Here is a 20,188-nt window from a genome sequence, read left to right as displayed (position 1 = left end):
AACCTTCTCTGAACCAAGCCAGCTGTGCATCTGCCACAAACAGAGACCAAAGGAAGGTTGACTTTTGATTCTTTTCTGTTCCGCTCCCGCCCATCCCGAGTCTTGGGAGTCGGTCAGAACACAGGCTGGGGGTAGGTGTGTTTGAAGTGGGAATCAGCAGTTGATTCAGTCAAATCTCCTGCCAAATCGACAGTTGCAGGACACATCGTCGGCTCTTCCAAAAATCCTCGTTACTCCAAATGGGATCATCTCCATTTTATTTGGCCACCATCTATCTCACCCGCTTCAGGCACCAGAGTTATAAGGAGGAGCCAACCCTTTTCCAAAGCTACTCCCTCCTTTTCTTTAAACCAGGTCCTCTTCCCCAAATTTGCTGAGGAACAGTCAGTTGCGAGCCCCCAGAGTTCTTCCAGAAGGGAACAGCGTCTGCTCGGATGGGAAGGCTCCGGCTGCGGTGCTGGCTCGACTGCCTGGGACGCACAGCCAAGCGCCGCGCGGTCGCCAGTAGCTCCGGCCCGAAGCGATGCCTCTGCCCGGCGCCAGCTGCTGTCTGGAAGGCCGCAAACCTCTGGAGTCTGTTTCGTGAAAATAAAAATCTATGGTGCATTGTGTCCTCCAACAAGGACAGCCGGCTCCGAAGCCATAATCTCCAGTTCAGCCCGCCAGCAAATAGATCAATCTGCAGCGGGACAACTTTTTCTTTGATTCCTAAACTTAGAAAAGTGACTCTCCAAAGACTCGTTCATGGTCAAACATTTAAAGTGGTATACCACTTGATTTCCTCAGCCCTGGGAGCCCTTATATGATCCTTCCCTAATGGTCTGGTTTTTTTCGGCTTCCCTTTGCCCTTCATAGTTCAATTAACCATCTGGCTCTCGGGTTCAGTCTTCTGAGTCTTTGTTCCCCTTCTCTTCTTTCTGCATTTTCTGCAACTAAAGAAGCATTTGGGAACTTGCAGGAGAGACTGGGGAACAAACTTTCGAAGTTCCTATGAAAAGTAAAAAAAAAGATGATGGTGCCATAGAGTTGAAATTCTCACCACCCTGCAGTGTCTTCTATTTCATATATTATATATATAATTAAATATATATACACAGTTTTTACTTTTAATTGAAGTTTAACTTAAAGTGAAAGATCATAAATATATAACTAGATATCTTTTGACAGATTTAACAGAATTTTGAAGCAGTTTGCATAATAAAAATCGTTATTTGAACCTCTTTATTTGATAAAACAGTGCTTCATTCTTTCTGTTTTTCCTAAATACTGGTTATACATGAACCAGACCTTCTCCAATTGCAGAGTGGATTGGGGACAGTGTTGACAACTGTCCTAGAGATGCATTGTCACTTGGCTAACTCAATTAATTCTGATAATGGGATACCCAGCATGGGTCACTGAAATACATTGACAATTTTAACATCTATTTTAACTCTTAGTTTTAACTTTTCCAGAACCTCTCTGTCACCTTTGTTACCAAGTAACAAAATTGAATGCTGAATTTCACCTCCTCTTCTTTTTCCCCCTCCCTCTTCTAGTGAGGTGCTAATGAACAGTGAAATGACCAAAGGCTGGAAGGGCATGTTGGGGGTGGAAAGGAAGAAAAGAAAACTTGTAATTCAGAGGAATGGTGACTCCTGAACTTTGTGTACTGGCTACATAAGGTGAGGTTGTTTTTCTTTCCTGCTGGATGTAAATCAAGGTGAAAAGATTAATTCTTTCCATTCATTCCATTTCTAGTTTGTCTTTTTGATGGAACCTAAAGATTGCAGGTTATTTCACTACAATTTGATCTTGTTTTAAGGAAATGTATAGTACACCTAAAGATGACATTACAGGTTAACAGTACCCTGAAATTCCTGTGATTTGCTAAGCCTTTCTTTGCTTCTGGACTAGTTCTAACTCTGCAGGGCTCTATCTTCAACTAATCTCATTCCCTCCTGGAGTGTAAAAAGTTTCTAATCATCTTCTTTCTTTATGTTACAGAAAGCCTTGCATAAATAATAGACTTCCTTTATTACAAGGCTAAATTTTATGTAAGTCACAGCTGAAACTCAGAACTATTTTAAGAGCTGAAGAATAATGGGGAAATATGGGAATATATGTAAATTATCTGATTGCATGGTTGTTTAGTAAAGGACATGTTTCCTTTGGGTTACCAGGGAAGTGAATCAGTAAATTGAAAACCTCAAATTAGAAAATTTTCCTTTCATGTACATTAGTGTAAAAATATGTTTATTATAGATGAACATTTACAACATTCTGGATGTGACAGGCTAAATATGTACAATTCGTGTATATTTCATAAAGTGAGATTGATTTCAAATTATAGCATGGATAATAATATAAACACAATTCCATCTACACAATTATCATTAAATGAAACTTACTCTTCCAGCATAAGAATTTAAAATTTTCCATGAACTGGGAAACCTTAATCTGAACTCAACTCTCCTTTTTGCAGTGTATTCATACAATTTAAAAATAATTAGTGATCTGGCTTGATTGTTTGGTTATGCTATTCTCTAAAAAAAAGGATGCAATATGAAAGCTGTTAATTACAGTCTTACATATTAAAAAGAACAATACAGTTTGTTGGTTCAGGGATCCTATGAACACACGAAATGAAGCCAGATACAGACAAAGCAATTAATTCAGCATTTATTGCCCAAAATGAAAGAAATTTTAAAATTAACAAAGCAAAGGAATGAGTCACATATGCAAAGAATCAATTTTTAAAATTAAGAAACAGAGAAGTTTTGTGTTGAGGGCATCTCTTGCTCAAAATAAATTTCGTGTAGGAAAAATTAGAAACATCCTGAATTGGGTTTTATTTTTGTGAATGATCTTTTACACTGCCATCCTGAACAGGTTCTTAAAAATGGATTTGATATAGCGGACAAATGTTCTTATTGATAGGACTCCAAAGGACTAGGGGGGACTTCCAGTGGGAATGCCACATGCTACCCCAATCTCTCCAGACCTGCATCAAAGAAATAATAAATCTAACTAGTTTCTCCCTTATTAGGAGAAGGCGGGATAAGCCAATTTCATGCTTTATGTATGCTGGTTGTAAAAAGGAATGCTTACCTAAAAAGAAATCGATTCCGACCAGATGTTCCAAAATCTTCCTCAGCTGCTGCTTGAAGCTTTACAGTCACCGCATGCTTTATCTTCTCGTCTATCTTCTTCTAATTGAGAAATTGTTGATCCATGCAGTTCGACAGGCAGGCTGCTGCAAAGACCTTCCTGCCAAAGCTTTTCAGTCCTGCTCTCCTGCACACAAAAACTTCCAGAGTCTGTATGGGAACAGGGAACGAGAGCAGACCACTTGATTTGGCAGGTGTTGCGGGTTGAAAGAGTCAGAAAACAGTTCTTCAAAGGACAGATTCTGTCACGTGAAATGTAATAAATCGCCATTATAGAAATGCCTACAAGCACTAATGAGCCATGTATGTTGGGATCTTGATGTCAGGCAAAATAGAATGAAATTCACCCAGGAACCAACTGGGATTGTCACACCAAAATGTGAATAATCATTCTTGTTTTGGTTTCATCTGCCACTATATTTTGTCCCTACAAACCAATAGCTCTCTTTTTAAGGAAAATTATAAATTTGGCATAAAACTCCTAAGATATCTGCCTAGTGATTAATGTAGAATTTGTCAGTACTGTGCTACTCATTGGCCATAAAGTCTTGACCAATCAGGAGTTTCCTTGTGACACAGGGGGTTAAAGACTCGGCATTGTCACTGCTGTGGCTCTGTTCACTTGCTGTGGCACAGGTTCAGTTCCTGGACCACTAACTTCCACACACCACAAGCACAGCCAAAAAATAAAAAAATAAAAAAAAAGACTTGGTAATCATATGTGAGTTAGAATTTCCAACTCCAGAACTAATTATATTTATTAGGACATAATTAGAAGATTAGCCCAGATACACATTCAACTTGTACTTTTTTGGAAACAATACTTTGCACAGCTAATTCTTGCATGTGTACGTGTGTGTTAAAAAACATGTAACATCAAGTTTACTGTCTTAACCATTTTTAAATATACAGTTCAATAATGTTAAGTATATTGACATCGTGGTACAATAGATCTCTAGAACTTTTTCATCTTGCAAAACTGAAACTATTCACATTAAACACTAATTCCCCCTTTCCCTCTCTGCTTAACCCTTGGCAAACAACTTTCTACTTTTTTTCTATGATTTTGACTAATTTAAACATTTCATGAGTAGAATCATATAGTATTTGTTCTTTTGTGACTGGCTTATTTCACTGAGCATAATATCCATGCTGTGGCATGTGACAGACTTCCTTCTTCTTTAAAGGCTACATAATAGTGCATTGTATGTATATACCTCATTTTGTTTATCCATTCACCTGACATTGACATTTAGGTTGCTTCCACCTCTTAGCTATTGTGAATAATGTTGCAATGAACATGACTGCGCAAATATCTCTATAAGACCCTGTCTTAAATTCTTCCAGATATATACTCAGAGGTGAGTTTGCTAGATCATATGGCAATTTCATTTTTGATTTTGGGGAAACCTATATACTAGTAGCCATAATAGCTACACCTTTTGTACTTCCTTCACCAACAGTACTCAAGGATTCCAGTTTCTCTATATCCTCACCAACATTTGTTACTTTCTATTCTTTTGATGGTCACCATCCTAATGGGTGTGAGATTATAATTTTAATTGCATTTCTAATTGTAATGTTCATGGCATTTTTCTTACAATTAGTGATGTTAAGCATCTTTTCATGTATTTGTTGGCTATTTGCATATCTTCTTTAAAGAACTGTCTGTAAAATCATGTGCCCATTTTCTGATCAAGTAATTTGTTGTTGAATTGTGTAAGTTTGTTAGATATTCTAGATATTAACCCTTTGCCAGATATATGACTTGCAAAGGTTCCTCTCATTCCATAGGTTACCTTTCATTCTGTTGTTTCCTTTGATACACAGAAGTTCTTAAGCTTGATGTAGTTCCCTTTGTCTATTTTTATTTTTGTTGCCCATGCATTTGGTGTCATGCTCAGGATATCACTGCCAAATCTAATGTCCTAAGCCTTTCCCCTTTTGTTTTTTTCTAGGATAATTTTGGTCTTATATTTAGGTCTTTTAACCATCTTGAGTCAATTTTTGTACATGGTGTAAGATAAGGGTCTAATAAAGGTTTAACTTCAGTCTTTTGCATGTGGGATATTCAGTTTTCCTAGCAGCATTTGTTGAAGAGACTTCTCTTTCCCTGTTGTGTAGTTGCGGCATCCTCGTCACATTTTTTCTTCAAGGGTTTACATCTGGGTTCTCTATTCTATTCCATTGGTCTATATATGTCTTTTTGCAATACCTACCATCCTCATTACTGTTGCTTTGTAGTATGTCCAGGAGTCAGTAAATGTGAGGCCTCCAACCTTGTTCTTTTTCAAGATTGCTTTGGCTATTTGGGGTGACTTAATGTTAATTATTATAGTTAAAGAGGTTCCTTACTATTATTTGCATAAGGCCCACTTTTCCTCACTTTGTTTTTTTCTGTCAAAGAGGAAAAATTGAACACCAAAATCCCCTCCCTGGGAACTTTTATTCTGAATTCCTACTTTTTATATCTGAATGCCCTGGATAACAGATCACATCCCAAGAGCCACTATCAATGTCTCTACAACTAACCAGGCTAAGATTGTTGAACAGATCTGATCCTAAAGAAGCACAGATGGAGCAACACAGCCTGATGTGTGTGTGCCTCAAAGTGGGACCAGTTATTTAGGCCATTGCTGCAATTAGCTACTCTACTACACCATTAGCTGATCTTTTATAAACTAAGCATTCATATCTGGAACGATCAAAAACAATCATTGATAGTATAAAATTTTCCATTCCTTTCCAATTCAATATGGATAAATCTGAAGAGGATTTCACAAGAGTGAATAAACGAGCAAGGTAGTGAGCCTCAGAGTAATGAACTTCAGAATAAATAAGTAACAACACCCACCTAAGGAAAAATTATCAAACATAATGTGGTTATGGTTCCAGTTAAACCCCACAGAAGAAGATAGAAAGCATGGTTGGCTGTACTCTGGAAGGATAAGCCCAAGTCACCAGCCCAAAGCTAGTGTATTTGAAAGTTCATCATCCTACATTTGCATACATACACATTTGCACCTGGTATATTTTCTACAGTTTTTTGTTTGTTTTTTATGTGTTTGTTTTTAGATGTTATTGAAATATAGTTGATTCACAATGTTGTGATAATTTCTGCTGTGCAACACAGTGGGATTCAGTTATACACGTACACACATGCATTCTTTTTTAGGTTATTTTCCCATATTGATTATCTGTGATTATCACAGAATATTGGGTAGAATTCCCTATGCTATAGAGCAGGTCCCCATTGACCAGTCATTCCATATACCATAGTGTGCATATGCCAATCCCAAACCCCCGTCTATCCTTCCTTCCCACCTTTCCCCTTTGGTAACCAACCATAAGTTTGTTTTTGAAGTCTGTGAGTCTGTTTCTGTTCTGCAAATTAGTTCATTTGTATCCTTTTTTTTAAAAAAATTCCACATATAAGTGATATTTTATGATGTCTATCTTTCACTGTATGACTCACTTCACTTAGTATGATAATCTCTAGGTCCATCTATGTTGCTGCAAATGACATTATTTCATTCTTTTTTATGGCTAATATTCTATTGTATATTTGTACCACATCTTCTTATCCATTCCTCTGTCGATGGACATTTAGGTTGCTTTCATGTCTTGGCTATTGTAAATAGTGCTATAATTGCTATATTTTTCTCTAGTTTTGACTGTGTGTTCTATGTAGAATATGAGACAGGCAGCTTTAGCTATGAAGCTATGAGATCCAAAGTGCAGTCAGAACACTATCAAGAAAATAAAAAGCTAGCCCACAGGATGGGATAAGGTATTTACTGGTAAGGGACTAGTATCTATCAGATATAAATAATGCTTACTCCAAGGATAAAAATGGTAGTATTATTTGAACAGACATTTCTCAAGGAAGATATATAAATCATTAGCCACTCAGCATCATTAGCCACCAGGGAAATACAATCAAAAACCACAATAAAGTACAACTTCATACTTACTAAGATGGTTATAATCAAAGAGACAATAAGAAGTGTTGGTAATGATGTGGAGAAATTAAAACCTTCACACATGGCTGGTGGGAATGCAAAACTGTGAAGCCACTTTGGAAATAGTTTGGTAGTTCCTCCAAACACTAAACATAGAGTTACCATATGACCCAGCAATTCCACTGCAAGAGAAAGAAAAACCTATGTCCACAAAAAAAGTTGTACAAGAATATTTGTAACAGGGTTATTTATAAAAAGTCAAAAAAAAATGGAAAGAACCTAAATGCCAGTTAGCTGATGAATAAACAAAATGTGGCATATTCATAAAATATAATAGTATTCAGTCATAAAAAGGATGAAGTAGGAGTTCCCATTATGGCTCAGCAGGTTAAGAACCCAACTAGTATCCATGAGGATGCAGGCCTTGATGAGGGGGTTAAGGATCCAGCCTTGATAGAGGCTGCAGTGTAGGTCATATGTGCAATTCTGATCCAGCTTTACCATGGCTGTGGCATAAGCTGGCAGCTTCAGCTCTGATTCGGCTCTTTCCTTATGCCACAGGTGCAGCCTTAAAAAAAAAAAAAAAAAAAAAAAAAAAGATGAAGTATTGATGCATGCTACAGTATGGATAAACCTTGAAAACTTTATGCTAAGTGAAAGAAGCCAGACACAAAGGACCACATATTTATTTATGATTCCATTCATATGAAAAGTACAGGGCAGACAAATCCATAGCAACAGAAAGTAAATTAGTGCTTACCAGGAGCTGGGAGAGAGTAAGAGATGGGGAGTGACTGTTCATGGGTACAGGTTTTCTTTTTGGAGAAATGGCAACACTCTGAAATTAGGTAGTGATGAAATACAAAGAAGCACTGAGTTGTATACTTATTAAAGGGCAAATTTTATGACATGTGAACTATGTCAGTTATTTAAGAGCGGTTTGCCAACCAGTGCCAAATAGTAACGTGTTTCATACTGGTGCCTGACAAGATGAGAAGCTTAGGCCAGAATGAAAGCAGACTACATCACTAAGCATACTATTTAGTTCAGCTGACATTTTTTAATGGCAAGACTCTCCCAATGAACTAAGCAGTCCATTGATTTCCTTCTGAGGTAAGCTCCTTATCATCCTTGGGACCAGGTAATGAAGAGTTCACAGATCAGCTACTCTGAGTAAAGCTGCTGTAATCTGCATGCCTGACTTCAAGAACATGCCTGCCATCAGTTACATGACACACTAATGAATGAATGAAGACATTCGCAATTTCCGAGAGAAACTGTTCCAAATTTATGTCCTGCATATTGACTGCATATGGTAACATAATTTCAGCTTGCCATGCCTCTGTATGTGAGGCAATGAGTCTAGTAACAGAAATGAAGAAGAAGGAGGAGCAGGGGGAAGAATAAGAGGAGGAGGTTAGGAAGTTGGGGAGAAGGGAGGGTGGAAGAGGAGGAAGAAGGATCTAAATAATAATAAGACAGGAAGAGCTGACTCTCTTCTACAGAAGTCAGATGTGTGACCTGTCCAATGTGACTATTATAACAAGTAGGAATAAAATAGAGGAGGGAGGGGTTCGTTTGGGGCAAGGTATGCTTTCTATATGGTCCAAAAAGCCTTCTAGAGGATGTATCTGGGGAAGGTGATAAAGGATGAGCAGGCACATACCTCTCTATATGAAAGACTAGAACCAGAGTTAATTAAACTAAAAGTCCATCCATATAAATTGGTGTTCATTAAAGGGTGGTTTCCAAGCCAGCAGCATCAGCATTGCTTGGGTGCCTTGTTGGAAATAGTTCTCAGGGACATCCCCTAACTACTGAATCAGCCATCTGGAGGTGGGGTACGGCAATGTGTTTTAACAGGCCTTTCAAATGATTCTGATGCACACTGAAATTTGAAAATCACCGTTTTAAATAGAGCAATTAGTTTAAAAAGTAGGCACCATGTCCTTAAAAAAAAAGAATGATGGAGTTTCAGTTTAATGTAGTAAATAGATTGCACTATTTTATATTTTCTCCCTCCCCAGACTTTACTAAATGAAGAGTAAAGAAATGTTTTAAGATATTATCCACTGCTATGAACAAGACAGGAGACAACTGGTCAGCTATTTCAAGAAGAGTTTGGACGATAGAAGCCCGATGCAGGATTGTTAACTCTGGAAGATAGAAGTCACAAAAGTTACAAGGTAGGTGCCATAAAAGGTAATGTCTAGGAAAAAAGAAACAAGCTATTTCCCCACAGAGAACACCTGAGAGATCTGGTGTGTGAAGAAATCTGGAAGGAGTGGGTAATGTTTGGGCCTAAGATGAGAGGTCTGGTTGTAAAATATGTAGAATAGCTGACCTCCTGATGTTCCCTTCTCTGTATGCCCCTCAAGACACAGGGGATGTATTCTCTAGAAAAACTGAATTCACAGGATTTTCCTTGACAGAGTAGAAAACAGGGGTTGGCAGAGGCTATACATGAGAGCACTAGGTGAATTGAAAGATGAACTGAAGGCCTCTCATGGCTTTTCTCACTTACGGTCCCCTATATCCAAGTGTGTATCTCTAACCTTCCAGTAGAGTCTAGCGTATCACTACTCCCATCCACAAAAACAGAGATGCTTTCTAATAACATTTGTAGTGTATATTCTTAAATATAATGTCAAGGATCACCAGATATAAAGAAAGCTTCCAGTACGTAAAGACCACATGAAAATAAAAGATAAAAGGAACTTGAAAAAGAGGAAAAACCTCCCTCCCTCCCAAATTATGATTATCATTTTCAGAAAGAAGATTTATTATATATATATATACATACACAAAAATATTTTGCTATGGAAAAGGAACACTTTGAGAAACAGCTTTTTAAAATTAAAAAGAGGATAACTACAATGAAAAGAAAATTCCATAGTAAGCTTAGAGCAAATCAAGGAAATCTCCTGGAAGATAAGAGGAGAGAGACAGAGAAGGAGAGAAAGAAACTAGGAAAGAAAAGGAAATAAAATTAGTGGGTTAATCCAGTAGAAGCAAAAAGAAAGGAAAAGAGAAAACAAAGATGAGAAATTTTTTCAAACAAATAAAAACCAAAAGAATCTCCAGACTGACCTAGTGCACAGAATTTGTGGGACAACAGCTCACACTGATATACATCATAATGAAATTTCAGAGACAGAGAGAAAATTCTAAGTGAGACAGAGATAGTAACACATACAAAGGACAGCATTCAAAGTAGGATGGGGCTTCCGAAAACAAACACCAAATGATATAAAATAGGGGGACAATAACTTCATAGTTCTGAGGGAAATAGTTTTCGACCTAGAATTCTATACTCAGCTTAACTATCAATTAAGTTTAAGAGAAAGACATTTCAAACATACTGAAGCTCAAAAAAACTGGCCACTCACATAAACTTTCTTTTTTTTTTTCACTTTTTTAAATTGTTATTTCCCCAATATGATTTTTTTTTCTACTGTACAGCATGGTGACCCAGTTACACATACATGTATACATTCTTTTTTCTCACATACACTTTCATAGGAAGCTAGTGGAGGAAACATCCCAGCAAAATGGGGAAGTGAACTAAGAAAGGAAAATATAGAAACCAGAAAACATGGAAAAGAGTATTTCCAAGAAGGTGACAAAGGGAAGTTTTACAAGCCAAATTGTGAGCCAGAATTAAATAGCATCCTACAGACTGGAGTAAGTACAGAGTATAGGAAAAAGCTCTGGGAGATAAAAGGGGAAGAAGATTATTTAATGTGCTAGGGAGTTATAGAAATTATTTCTAGGCTTTAGAGCACTTGGGGGGAAATTAACTACTGATAAATGAGAAAAAATACAAGAAAATTATTAACTCTAGAAAAAATGTTTATTGAAAAAGTAAATATCCTAAGACATTATTTGGTGTAGTTGCAAACAATATGCAACTTGTTTGGTGACAAAAATAAACTTAGTTTGTTCTAGAGAGGCAAGAAGACTGGTAAGCATTGTGCAAGAGCAACAATATGGGGAACAATAGACGAAACTTCTCCAAATGGGAAGAAAAGCATTGGAATTTCATGAGCTGCTGTATCTAAGAAGATTCCATGATTCAAAGAAAAACAAGCAATACCACATCTGTTTGTTTTAGTTCATGGATTTCTCCTGCCCTGCATTATTTTATCCTACCTTCTTTACCACTCTAGGACCATCAACCATTAACACCATCGGGCCCCATAACTGTAGGGAACACTCCAAGGGAAGTTCTTTTGGCTAATATATCTGAATTGTTTGCATGTCTGGGAATTAGTCAATGACCACATTAATCATGCCCGCTCCATTTCTATCTACTCTACTCCATTTTGCGTTGCTCAGTGTAATCTTCATCATCCCAATTTCCTATTTGCATTTTAAATAGTAGTAACCTACAAGATTTCACATTTTCAGAAAATACAAGACTCTTGTGTAGAGATTATAATTAGGCTGGCTAGGCGGTCTTCTATTATTAGTAAGAATTGTGATTTTTAGAGTTGTGGGTTAATTGCTAATAACTGTATGCAGTGTTTTCCCTCAAGATGTTTTCTATTACAGTAATTAACTGAGCAGCTGGGAGAGCAGACATTAACCATTTGTCTTCACAGTAGCCCTCACTGGGGACTCTCCCCGAACCTTTGCACATGGCTTTATTTGCAGTTTGATGGGTAAAAATATCTAGGATCTTCATACTTTGGAGTGGATATCCAATTCAAATGATTGTTTTGTAGAAGGGATTCTTTCTCACACATGTGATGAACATATTATGAGACACATAGAATATCTTTTAAATATATAGATTTATTTGACTAGATTTTTATGTGCATATTTCTCTTAGTATCCTCATGTAATGAAATTTTGTCACAGTGATGTGTCAGAAGCCTCTGCTACCCTAAGACACCACGGGTTTATCTGTTTACAAATTAGATTGGACCAGTGAAAGCTGGATGCTACTGAAGAAATCTGTCAAGAGCCACCTTGCCTGATAGCCCTATCCTTCTTCATGACACCTGAATTCCCATTTGATTATTAATTCAGCTCTGGCCCTTGATTTGAGTATCCTGAATCTCCCTCTGGGACTCTTGGTGCTTCCCTGTGTGCATGAATTCCTGTTTCTATCTGCCATGGCCCTGCTCTTAACACTACATGGCAGGCTGATGCTTGACTCAAGGTTCTCCCAACCAGCCCTGCTGTTGCCTGCTCCATCTCCGCAGAATTATTTCCTACAGCATGACTTTCATTAGTGCAGAGACATTCATTGGTGTTTTGTTTTGTTTTGTTAAACAGGGAACATTTTATTAACTTTTCCTTTTCCATGAAATGTCCCAAACCACAAGCAGAGACTAAGCAGAAAAATAAATAAAGCTATGCTTTTAGGAAATTGCTAGGTATATGCTGATTTTTTTTTGTCTTCCCTCTTGTTGAATTAAATAATACATTTACTACTGTTCAGATCTTACTGGTTTTGTTAACCTTATTATCTTAGAAGCCAGAATTTTCTTTCTTTTTAAAATTACCCCATTTCTTTAAATCTAGAAAAGCTCTGTTTTTATACTATCTTAAGTATGTGGTTTTTAAGAGCCTCAATAGAAAGAATGCTATCTGACTTATATAATTCTGCAGAAGCCACACAAACAAGAGCATGCCAGGCCCTCTGGCAAATGAGGCAGGTCACAGCTTTCACTCCCCTCCAAAAAGATTTGGCACCCTGACCTCTATGCAGTGGTTGGTGGGGTCAGCATGACTTGGTGGGGACACGCCCTCAGTGTCAGTGTTCAAAAGAGAGATTCAGCTGTTAGAGACCGTGCTCCTGCTCTGAAGTCTATAAGTCTCAAAGGCCCACCTGACTATGAAGAATGTCACATACTGAGGGTTTGACCCCAAACTCATCTGGAGTGTAACATGAAGGAAACTTCCATACAGGCTAAAAACTGGAAATCCCGCAAGAGCCCAGGCCACCAGCTGGAATGACCCTGGAAACAGGTTGACAAAACAGAGTTGGGTAGAACATGGAGTCCTGTATAGATATATTCAAAAGGGCAAGTTTCAATCCAGTTAGAGGCAAGAGATCAGATAAAGAAGTGTAAGGCTGTGGTATCAGGGTCAGCAAGAGCTTCAAAAAAGAGTAAAGAAGGAACCTGGATACTTCATGGGAGTAAAGATGCTCTGACCATTTGGTTGTGGACCAGAAGAGCTCTGAGTCACCCTGCTTCTTCTTCTAGAAAAATGTGACTCCATGGCTGGCACTCTCCGTACAGCATTCAGACCTAAATGATGTTATCTGCTTACTTTTTTTATAAACAGTGCCTTGTGGTGAAATGCTTTAATGAATCCTTCTTGATTTACTGGTTGGTTGAACCAATTTTGGAAAAGCCCTGCAAAGCATGAATTAAAATATAAATTGAATTTAGAAAATATCAGCTTGCATATGCCAAAGAAGATAAGCCCTTCTTAATTCAACCTCACAATTTTTCCTCATTGCAAACCCCTTCCCAATACACTCACAGCAATAACTAATATTGGAAGGCCAAACAGGAGAAAAAAAAAAAACCTGCAACTTTCCTGTCCACTTAAAATGAATTCCATAAGATAAAATCCAAGTTTATTTTTTTCATATTAGTATCCAAGTGTTTTAATTTTACTGTCCAGTTCCTCATTTAAATGTATTTTGAGCTACTTAAGAAGTGTCTTAACCCTTCATATATATATATATATACCTTAATCCCTCATATATACATATATATGCCTTAATCCTATATATATATATACACCTTTCAAAGTACCAAACTGTATGGGGTGAGGTCATATATACCTTAATCCCTCATATATACATATATATGCCTTAATCCTATATATATATATATATATATATATATACCTTTCAAAGTACCAAACTGTATGGGGTGAGGTCATGTTGATTGACTGAAGTGTTTTAGTTAAAACTCAAGTTTTCTTAAGGCCAGCTTAGAGAACTATTTAACAAATGAGTTGATTTATACAGTCATTTTTATGTTAATTAACAGAAAAAGGAAGCCTAAGATAATAGTAATGCCTCTTTGGGCTAAAATATAAACACTAACTCACTTAAGAAATGAGAACTAAGGACAAAAGTCTTGACATTTGTTGAGTCCTTCAAAAAAACAAGAAAAAAACACATGAGATTTTGCTATAATTCAACAGTCATCCTTGTCAGTGCTTTAAAGGGTAGAAATTAAGCTATATTAAAGCTTGTCTTGGCCCAATTATAAAATGAAAGTGAGGCCTCTATGGAATGGTTCCAGGATAGGTTTCAAATCGGTTAGAATCCAGCTATTTGGTCCTTATTAGGACTTCAGGGGACAGCCAAGAATTACATTTAATTCATTATCTTGTTCTGAAAGTGCTACAGTGGCTGCTACACAAATTGAAAGCAGAATTTACACAGGCTAATACCTATGGTATCTTTCCAATTTATCTTTCAGGCATTATCACCTCCCAGTGTCCCTCCTTGAAAGTTTGACATGTGCCCTGAATTCTCATTTTGTAGGATGAGAGCTCTTCACTCCAAAGAGAACACTGAAGAAAACGGCCCTATGTTGAAGTGCAAAGAATGCTACCTGAAATGCCTTTTCTTAAAATTTGAAAATACCTATGTCTTGGGACAGAAATTGTGTTATCTATAAACTTACCTTCTGGGCAGTCCAATCTTTGTGGATGGAAGCTGTGGCATTACTGACTTAATTCATTGCTGATTTAACTTATGTCCACCAGTCTGGCATAGTTTCACAAAGGAATTACTGGCCCCCTTTGTGAAATATTCACTACCACTGATTTCTGTTTTCTATTGTTTCTAAAAAGAAAAAAAAATTAAACACTGTATTTGTCTCTGATGAGAAAGTAAATATAACCTATTGAAATTCTAGATAGGAAAATGTTCCTTTAGAAAACTAGGAGAGATGATACAGGAAGAAATGTTGCCCACATACAGAGTGATTTCTAATAGTTCATTGATCTCATTGTTTAGCATCCCCTTTGGGAGTGTGCATTAACAAAAACCCTGCCTGGATATTAAATTGACAGTATAATCCTAGAGTATTTTATGTAACTAGACGCTAGCAATAGAGAATTCTGTATTGACTCCCAGATTTCAGGCAATGGCACTTCAAGTGACTTGTATTAATGCTTTATATTGACATAAAACCTTTCTTCGAAAAAGTACAAAGCACTTTCTTAAAATTGCCTTATTGGGTTTTATAACAACTCAGCAATGCACAGTATTGGAGACCACCGTATGTCGAGCTGAGATAATACCTAAAGTTTCCTGATTTCTAATTTACTATTTCAAACATTTAATCATTAGACATCCTTTCAGTTTCTAAAAATGCTCCAAATTATCCATTCTACACAAGACTTGAGAAAGGTTTTATTTCAGGGACAATCCTTTTAAAGTTCATAAACCATTAAATAAAAGTTTAAAAATCAATTGTATGAGAATCCAAGTTGACTTTTTTTTCAGCTAAGGATTTAAGTCCATTATATTCCATCCCAAAGAATAACAACATAAATGTTAAGAAAAGATTAACAAAATCGATATTTTCCAAAAACTACGCAAAATATTCCAAAAGTTAAGCATACTGTCTAGTAATTCAAAATGCTTGACTAATCTTTTAACCGCGGAAAATTTTCACCAGACTTTAAAAAAGCTAAGGATTAGCCATATTAGTAAATACTTAGGATCATTTTTATATAGATATCAATTGGAGAAAGTAAAGTAGTTCTTTCTTTTTGAAGGTAATTATGTCCTACTTTCTTATAATATTATTTCTGGCCTTTGACTTAACAACATACAGTGTTTAAATTAAAAAATCTTCCACCAGATGTAATGAATGCATCCAGAAATGAACTAAAAGATCACCCTCTACACAGATGCAAGATAAAGGGAGACTCTGGTTCAAAAGCAAGGTATACAAGTCAAGACCTCAACCATTCATTTGCCTTCGTATTTTGTTGAATTTAATATGATGAGCTAAGGTCTAACCCAATGCATTGCTCTTCTCTGCTCTTTTAGAATACGTTTCCCCTTATCTCCCTCTTATTCACTTGGTCTTTTAAAGATACTTACACCAATGGGGAGGAAAACCATTTTCTAAAGCTAGCAGCTGACAGCATCTCACTGAAATTTTGCAAGGAGGAACACTGAGCAAGTTCTTTTCCCTCCAATTTTGATAAGACCCATGATAGCCTCACCAACACCTGCCATTACAATTTTGTTTGCCCTTTGGACTAAAACACACAGCCAAAGAAAAAAATGCATACATTTCATTAATGTTCAAATGACCTCACACTAACAAAATCACAGACCATCTTTGCCTTTTCCAAATTCCATACACTTTCTCTTTCATTTGGAACAACCGTGTGTTTGGTTAATAACCTCACTGTTTTCTGCTGTTAAGGGAACTGAAGTACCATTAACACATATTAAAGTACCATTGATTCCATTAGTGCTGACAAGCACTAAATTCCAATTTCTTTTTAAATAAGCATTAAAACAAATGCAGATGTCCTTTATTAACAAGTAACATGCTGAGCAACCCTTATTGCAATAGCTTAATGTATGAAGGATGTCTTAAAGAACAAGCTGGAATCTGAAAGGAGCTGAAATGCTAGAACTTGGGTGTACAATAAAGGACAAGGGAAGGAATTAATATGAATTTTCTACACGCACAGGAACCTATCCACAGTGCCTTTTTATCTCTCAGATTAGAATCATAATCACTTTTCACCTTCATACGTCTCTGCATTTATAACACATATAATACCAAGGCAGTGAAGACACACATCTGTAAAGTACAACAAACCAATCTGTGAATGAGGAACATAACCCCAGGAAATGTGCGTGGCTTAGATGGGCTCTTATTCAGTGACTTCTACCTGTGGTCCTTGTGATTAGTTGTTCCCACAGAGTAGTAAAGCACTTTCAACTCTGAAGCATTCTCACAGGGAAGATAATTCTTTCCCTGGGCACTGGGCCTTCTCAAAAGATATGACCATTCTAGGAACCTTTTCCATACCAGAGGAATTTAGCAGATTTCAGCCTAAAGCTGAGAGCCAAATTTGCAGCAAAAACAAATATATCTCATCTTTATGTATTAGTCTCATCCCTAAACACAATTTTATTTCTTTGCCCATTTTCTCTTTGTTTTTCATCTCTTTTTAAACTATACCTGGTATGGATTATGCTATCTGTATATATTCCTTAAAATATGTTTTAATAGTTTTTTTGAATAAACATGAAGATAAAAAGACAAAAATGAGAGATATTAGCTTGTGTTTTTTACCAAATAGGCGGAACCCAGAACAGTGCCTGATACAAAGGAGACACTCAGTAAATATTTGTCGAATAAATTTTAAAAAATGGTAGATGCAGGTAAGTAAATAGAGGTGGACAGATGGATATATGGATAGATAAGAGATAGACAGATAGATAGACAGACAGACAGATAATAGATAAAACTGGTAGGAAGCCAGGAGGGAAGGAAAGAAGGAAGGGAATGTCTGCATATTTAGGCAGAAGAACAGGCTCACAGCTATGAAAATTTTATCCTACTTAAATAAATTTGATAGAGTGGAGGGAGGCTGGAAGGAGTAGAACACTAAATGAAATAACTACACAAGTTAATAAGTCACCTCCTACAGTTCCATGGATGCCAACAAAAGACACAAGACTCTTGGTCAGGGATAAAGACCTTTCTTACAGCAAAAGCAATAGCAGGTATATCCATATGTATGTGCTGGTTCCCTAAGATGCAAATGCCATAGGGCTATATGGAGAGTCAGACAGAACTTGAACACAGCATGGAGTGTGCCCAGGAGATGAACCACCAGCTTAGGCAATCCATCACTTTTATAACAAGCACTTTTATACGGTCTGGAAGGAGAGCAGACGTGTCATAGAACCTGTGATTCATTACCTTACTTTCCAAGATTGCCACTTTTAGGATTCCCAGTCCAGGAAGATGAGTAAAAAGGGAAAAGACATAATGGAAGATGCATCTGCTAGAGAATGTAGTTTCGGAGATAAAACCATGTTGACCTACACTATACAATTAAGAGATAAGCTGTGATTGCCTGTGCCATGAGAGCTAGGAGACAGACTGGGAGGTGATTGGCCAAATCGAAGAATAATAGCAGAAAAAGTTATTGGCACATTCATCACAGTTGCTTCAGACAACTTGCAATACGGAGCAATGTCCCTACTCAAAAAGAAGTGTGTCTTATGGATGGTTTACACATAGACAAAGGTGAGTAGAGAAGTCATTAGAGTGTTATGTTCAGTGTGACAAGAGGTGTTGGCTTGGAGTCACAGGAGAGTGAGGGAGTGTCAGTGGATATAATTGGTGCATTACTTCACTGGAAAACACTGAAGCTAAAGTTGAGTTTATTTCCTGGTTGTCCAGGATTAGGGGTAAAATTTGGGCACCTATGTCCAGGGCCTCTCTGGTGGCTCATGTGGACTTTCTGCAGGAGCTTTGCTGCTAAACCCATCCCTGGACACTCACTTTGAGGCCTTCGAGGTTGTCACTATCTGCCTCCCTTCCTAAAGAAGCTTTGAAAATATTTTGAGAATACTCTCTGTTGGGGAAAAAATATGGCTCATTATATTTGATTTTTACATGTAACTATTTTCAGAAGGATTTTGTTGTTGCATAGAAGGGAGCTTGGAGACAGAGAGGCAATAATGAAATTTTAAAAGAACATCGTTTTATCCCCCCAGGGTTTTAGTGGTTACTTGTTCATCTCATGAAATGCTAACTTCTTTTTGGTACAGAAATCTTAATTTCAACCCATTGGAATATCAAAAACAAAACAGAGACCATGATCTTTCAGCTGAGAAATAAGCAGCAGGCCAAATGAACTTCTCTGCATACTGCCCTGATGTTTTCATGGTTTGTACTTAATACCTTGTTATTCATTTTACTTTTAAAAAACCTTAAGACTACTATAGTTTTACAGAGAAATTTAGGTCAAGTAAACCAAAAAATTTGCTACACATCTTCTAGATTTGTATATTTATACAGGTGTTTCTAGGTCCAAGATGCATCTGTCAGTATATACATTTTACTTCTATGGAGCTAGTGTCATTTCCATCACTCTGTAGATATCGGGCGTGGCGAAGCATCCTAAGTGAGTTATAAGGGTCTCCTGGACTGTGTCTCCTCCTGTTCATTGCTGCCACCAGATTATTAGAACTGCATGAATAAAGCAATTGTTTTGGTTTGAATTTTAAGATGAAATAATTACAAATCTCCAAGACATTCCACAGATACAGTTTGATAAATATGTCCATATTTGTTTATAATATGTTAGATGGCTTCATTCATTTAGCTGTAAATAAATAAATCTAATGGCAAAAATTCTAAAAAGAAAAAAAACAAAAAGCTAAATATCTGAAGTATGAAATTAGCCTTCTTGCTTCACTCATAAGTTTGTTTTTATCCTGAATCTCACTCAAAGAGCCTTGAATCTCTTCACATGGCTGCAGTCTTGGTGGTCATTCTATCTGGCATGGCTTTACTACTTAGCCAGGAGCCACAAGGTCTTAAATTACTTTGCTTTGTTTATGTTTCAAACATCTTCTTTCATGTTGTCCTCCAACTGAAACACTCTGAAGTGGAAAGATTCAGACAATGGGGTGAGCACCTTCGAAAATACATAAGAAGGGAATGAAGATCCCACATATTTTCCATTTACAAATTTTCCTCATTAATTATTGCTAAATAATAAGTTCAGACAATAACTATAGTAAACTATGCAAAAGTTTGCTCCATACTTACTTAAGGGGAAACAGTTCTATCTAGGGGGAAAAAACATATCTAATTCTCAAACATGCTGGTCAGAGACCACAGTGGCAAAAATCAGTGAAGGATAAGTCTTTCATTTCTTTGCATGGGACACCCTCAAATGACTGTTTTCTTAATGAAATGAAAGTAAATTATTAATCCCTACGTCAAACTAAAGAAGATAAAAGTCATATGAAGAACTTGTCTGTAATAGGCTTGGTCTCCATCCATCAGATAGGCTTTCAAAGGCCACTGAGTCCAG

At 36.9% G+C, this 20,188-nt stretch overlaps 1 protein-coding gene and 1 long non-coding RNA gene across 2 annotated transcripts in view; both read right to left on the bottom strand.

The window, feature by feature from the left end:
- The window catches only part of LOC100153543 (multiple epidermal growth factor-like domains protein 6), a 580,873-nt gene extending 580,020 nt beyond the window's left edge, over positions 1 to 853 (bottom strand). The window contains exons 1-2 of the mRNA XM_021069816.1: positions 755 to 853; positions 281 to 575 (exon numbers count right to left, since the gene is read on the bottom strand). Coding sequence (XP_020925475.1) covers positions 281 to 575; positions 755 to 853 — 394 coding nt within the window. The remainder of the gene's footprint in view (positions 1 to 280; positions 576 to 754) is intronic.
- The window catches only part of LOC102159187, a 104,534-nt gene continuing 86,993 nt past the window's right edge, over positions 2,648 to 20,188 (bottom strand). The window contains exons 2-6 of the long non-coding RNA XR_307028.3: positions 14,776 to 14,936; positions 13,397 to 13,482; positions 7,124 to 7,293; positions 3,091 to 3,299; positions 2,648 to 2,983 (exon numbers count right to left, since the gene is read on the bottom strand). This is a non-coding gene — a long non-coding RNA (uncharacterized LOC102159187). The remainder of the gene's footprint in view (positions 2,984 to 3,090; positions 3,300 to 7,123; positions 7,294 to 13,396; positions 13,483 to 14,775; positions 14,937 to 20,188) is intronic.

Source organism: Sus scrofa, chromosome 13 (assembly GCF_000003025.6).
Source record: "Sus scrofa isolate TJ Tabasco breed Duroc chromosome 13, Sscrofa11.1, whole genome shotgun sequence".
Lineage (NCBI taxonomy): Eukaryota > Metazoa > Chordata > Mammalia > Artiodactyla > Suidae > Sus > Sus scrofa.
The sequence above is the reverse complement of the archived record's forward strand: the minus strand, read 5'-3'. Positions and strand labels throughout refer to the sequence as shown.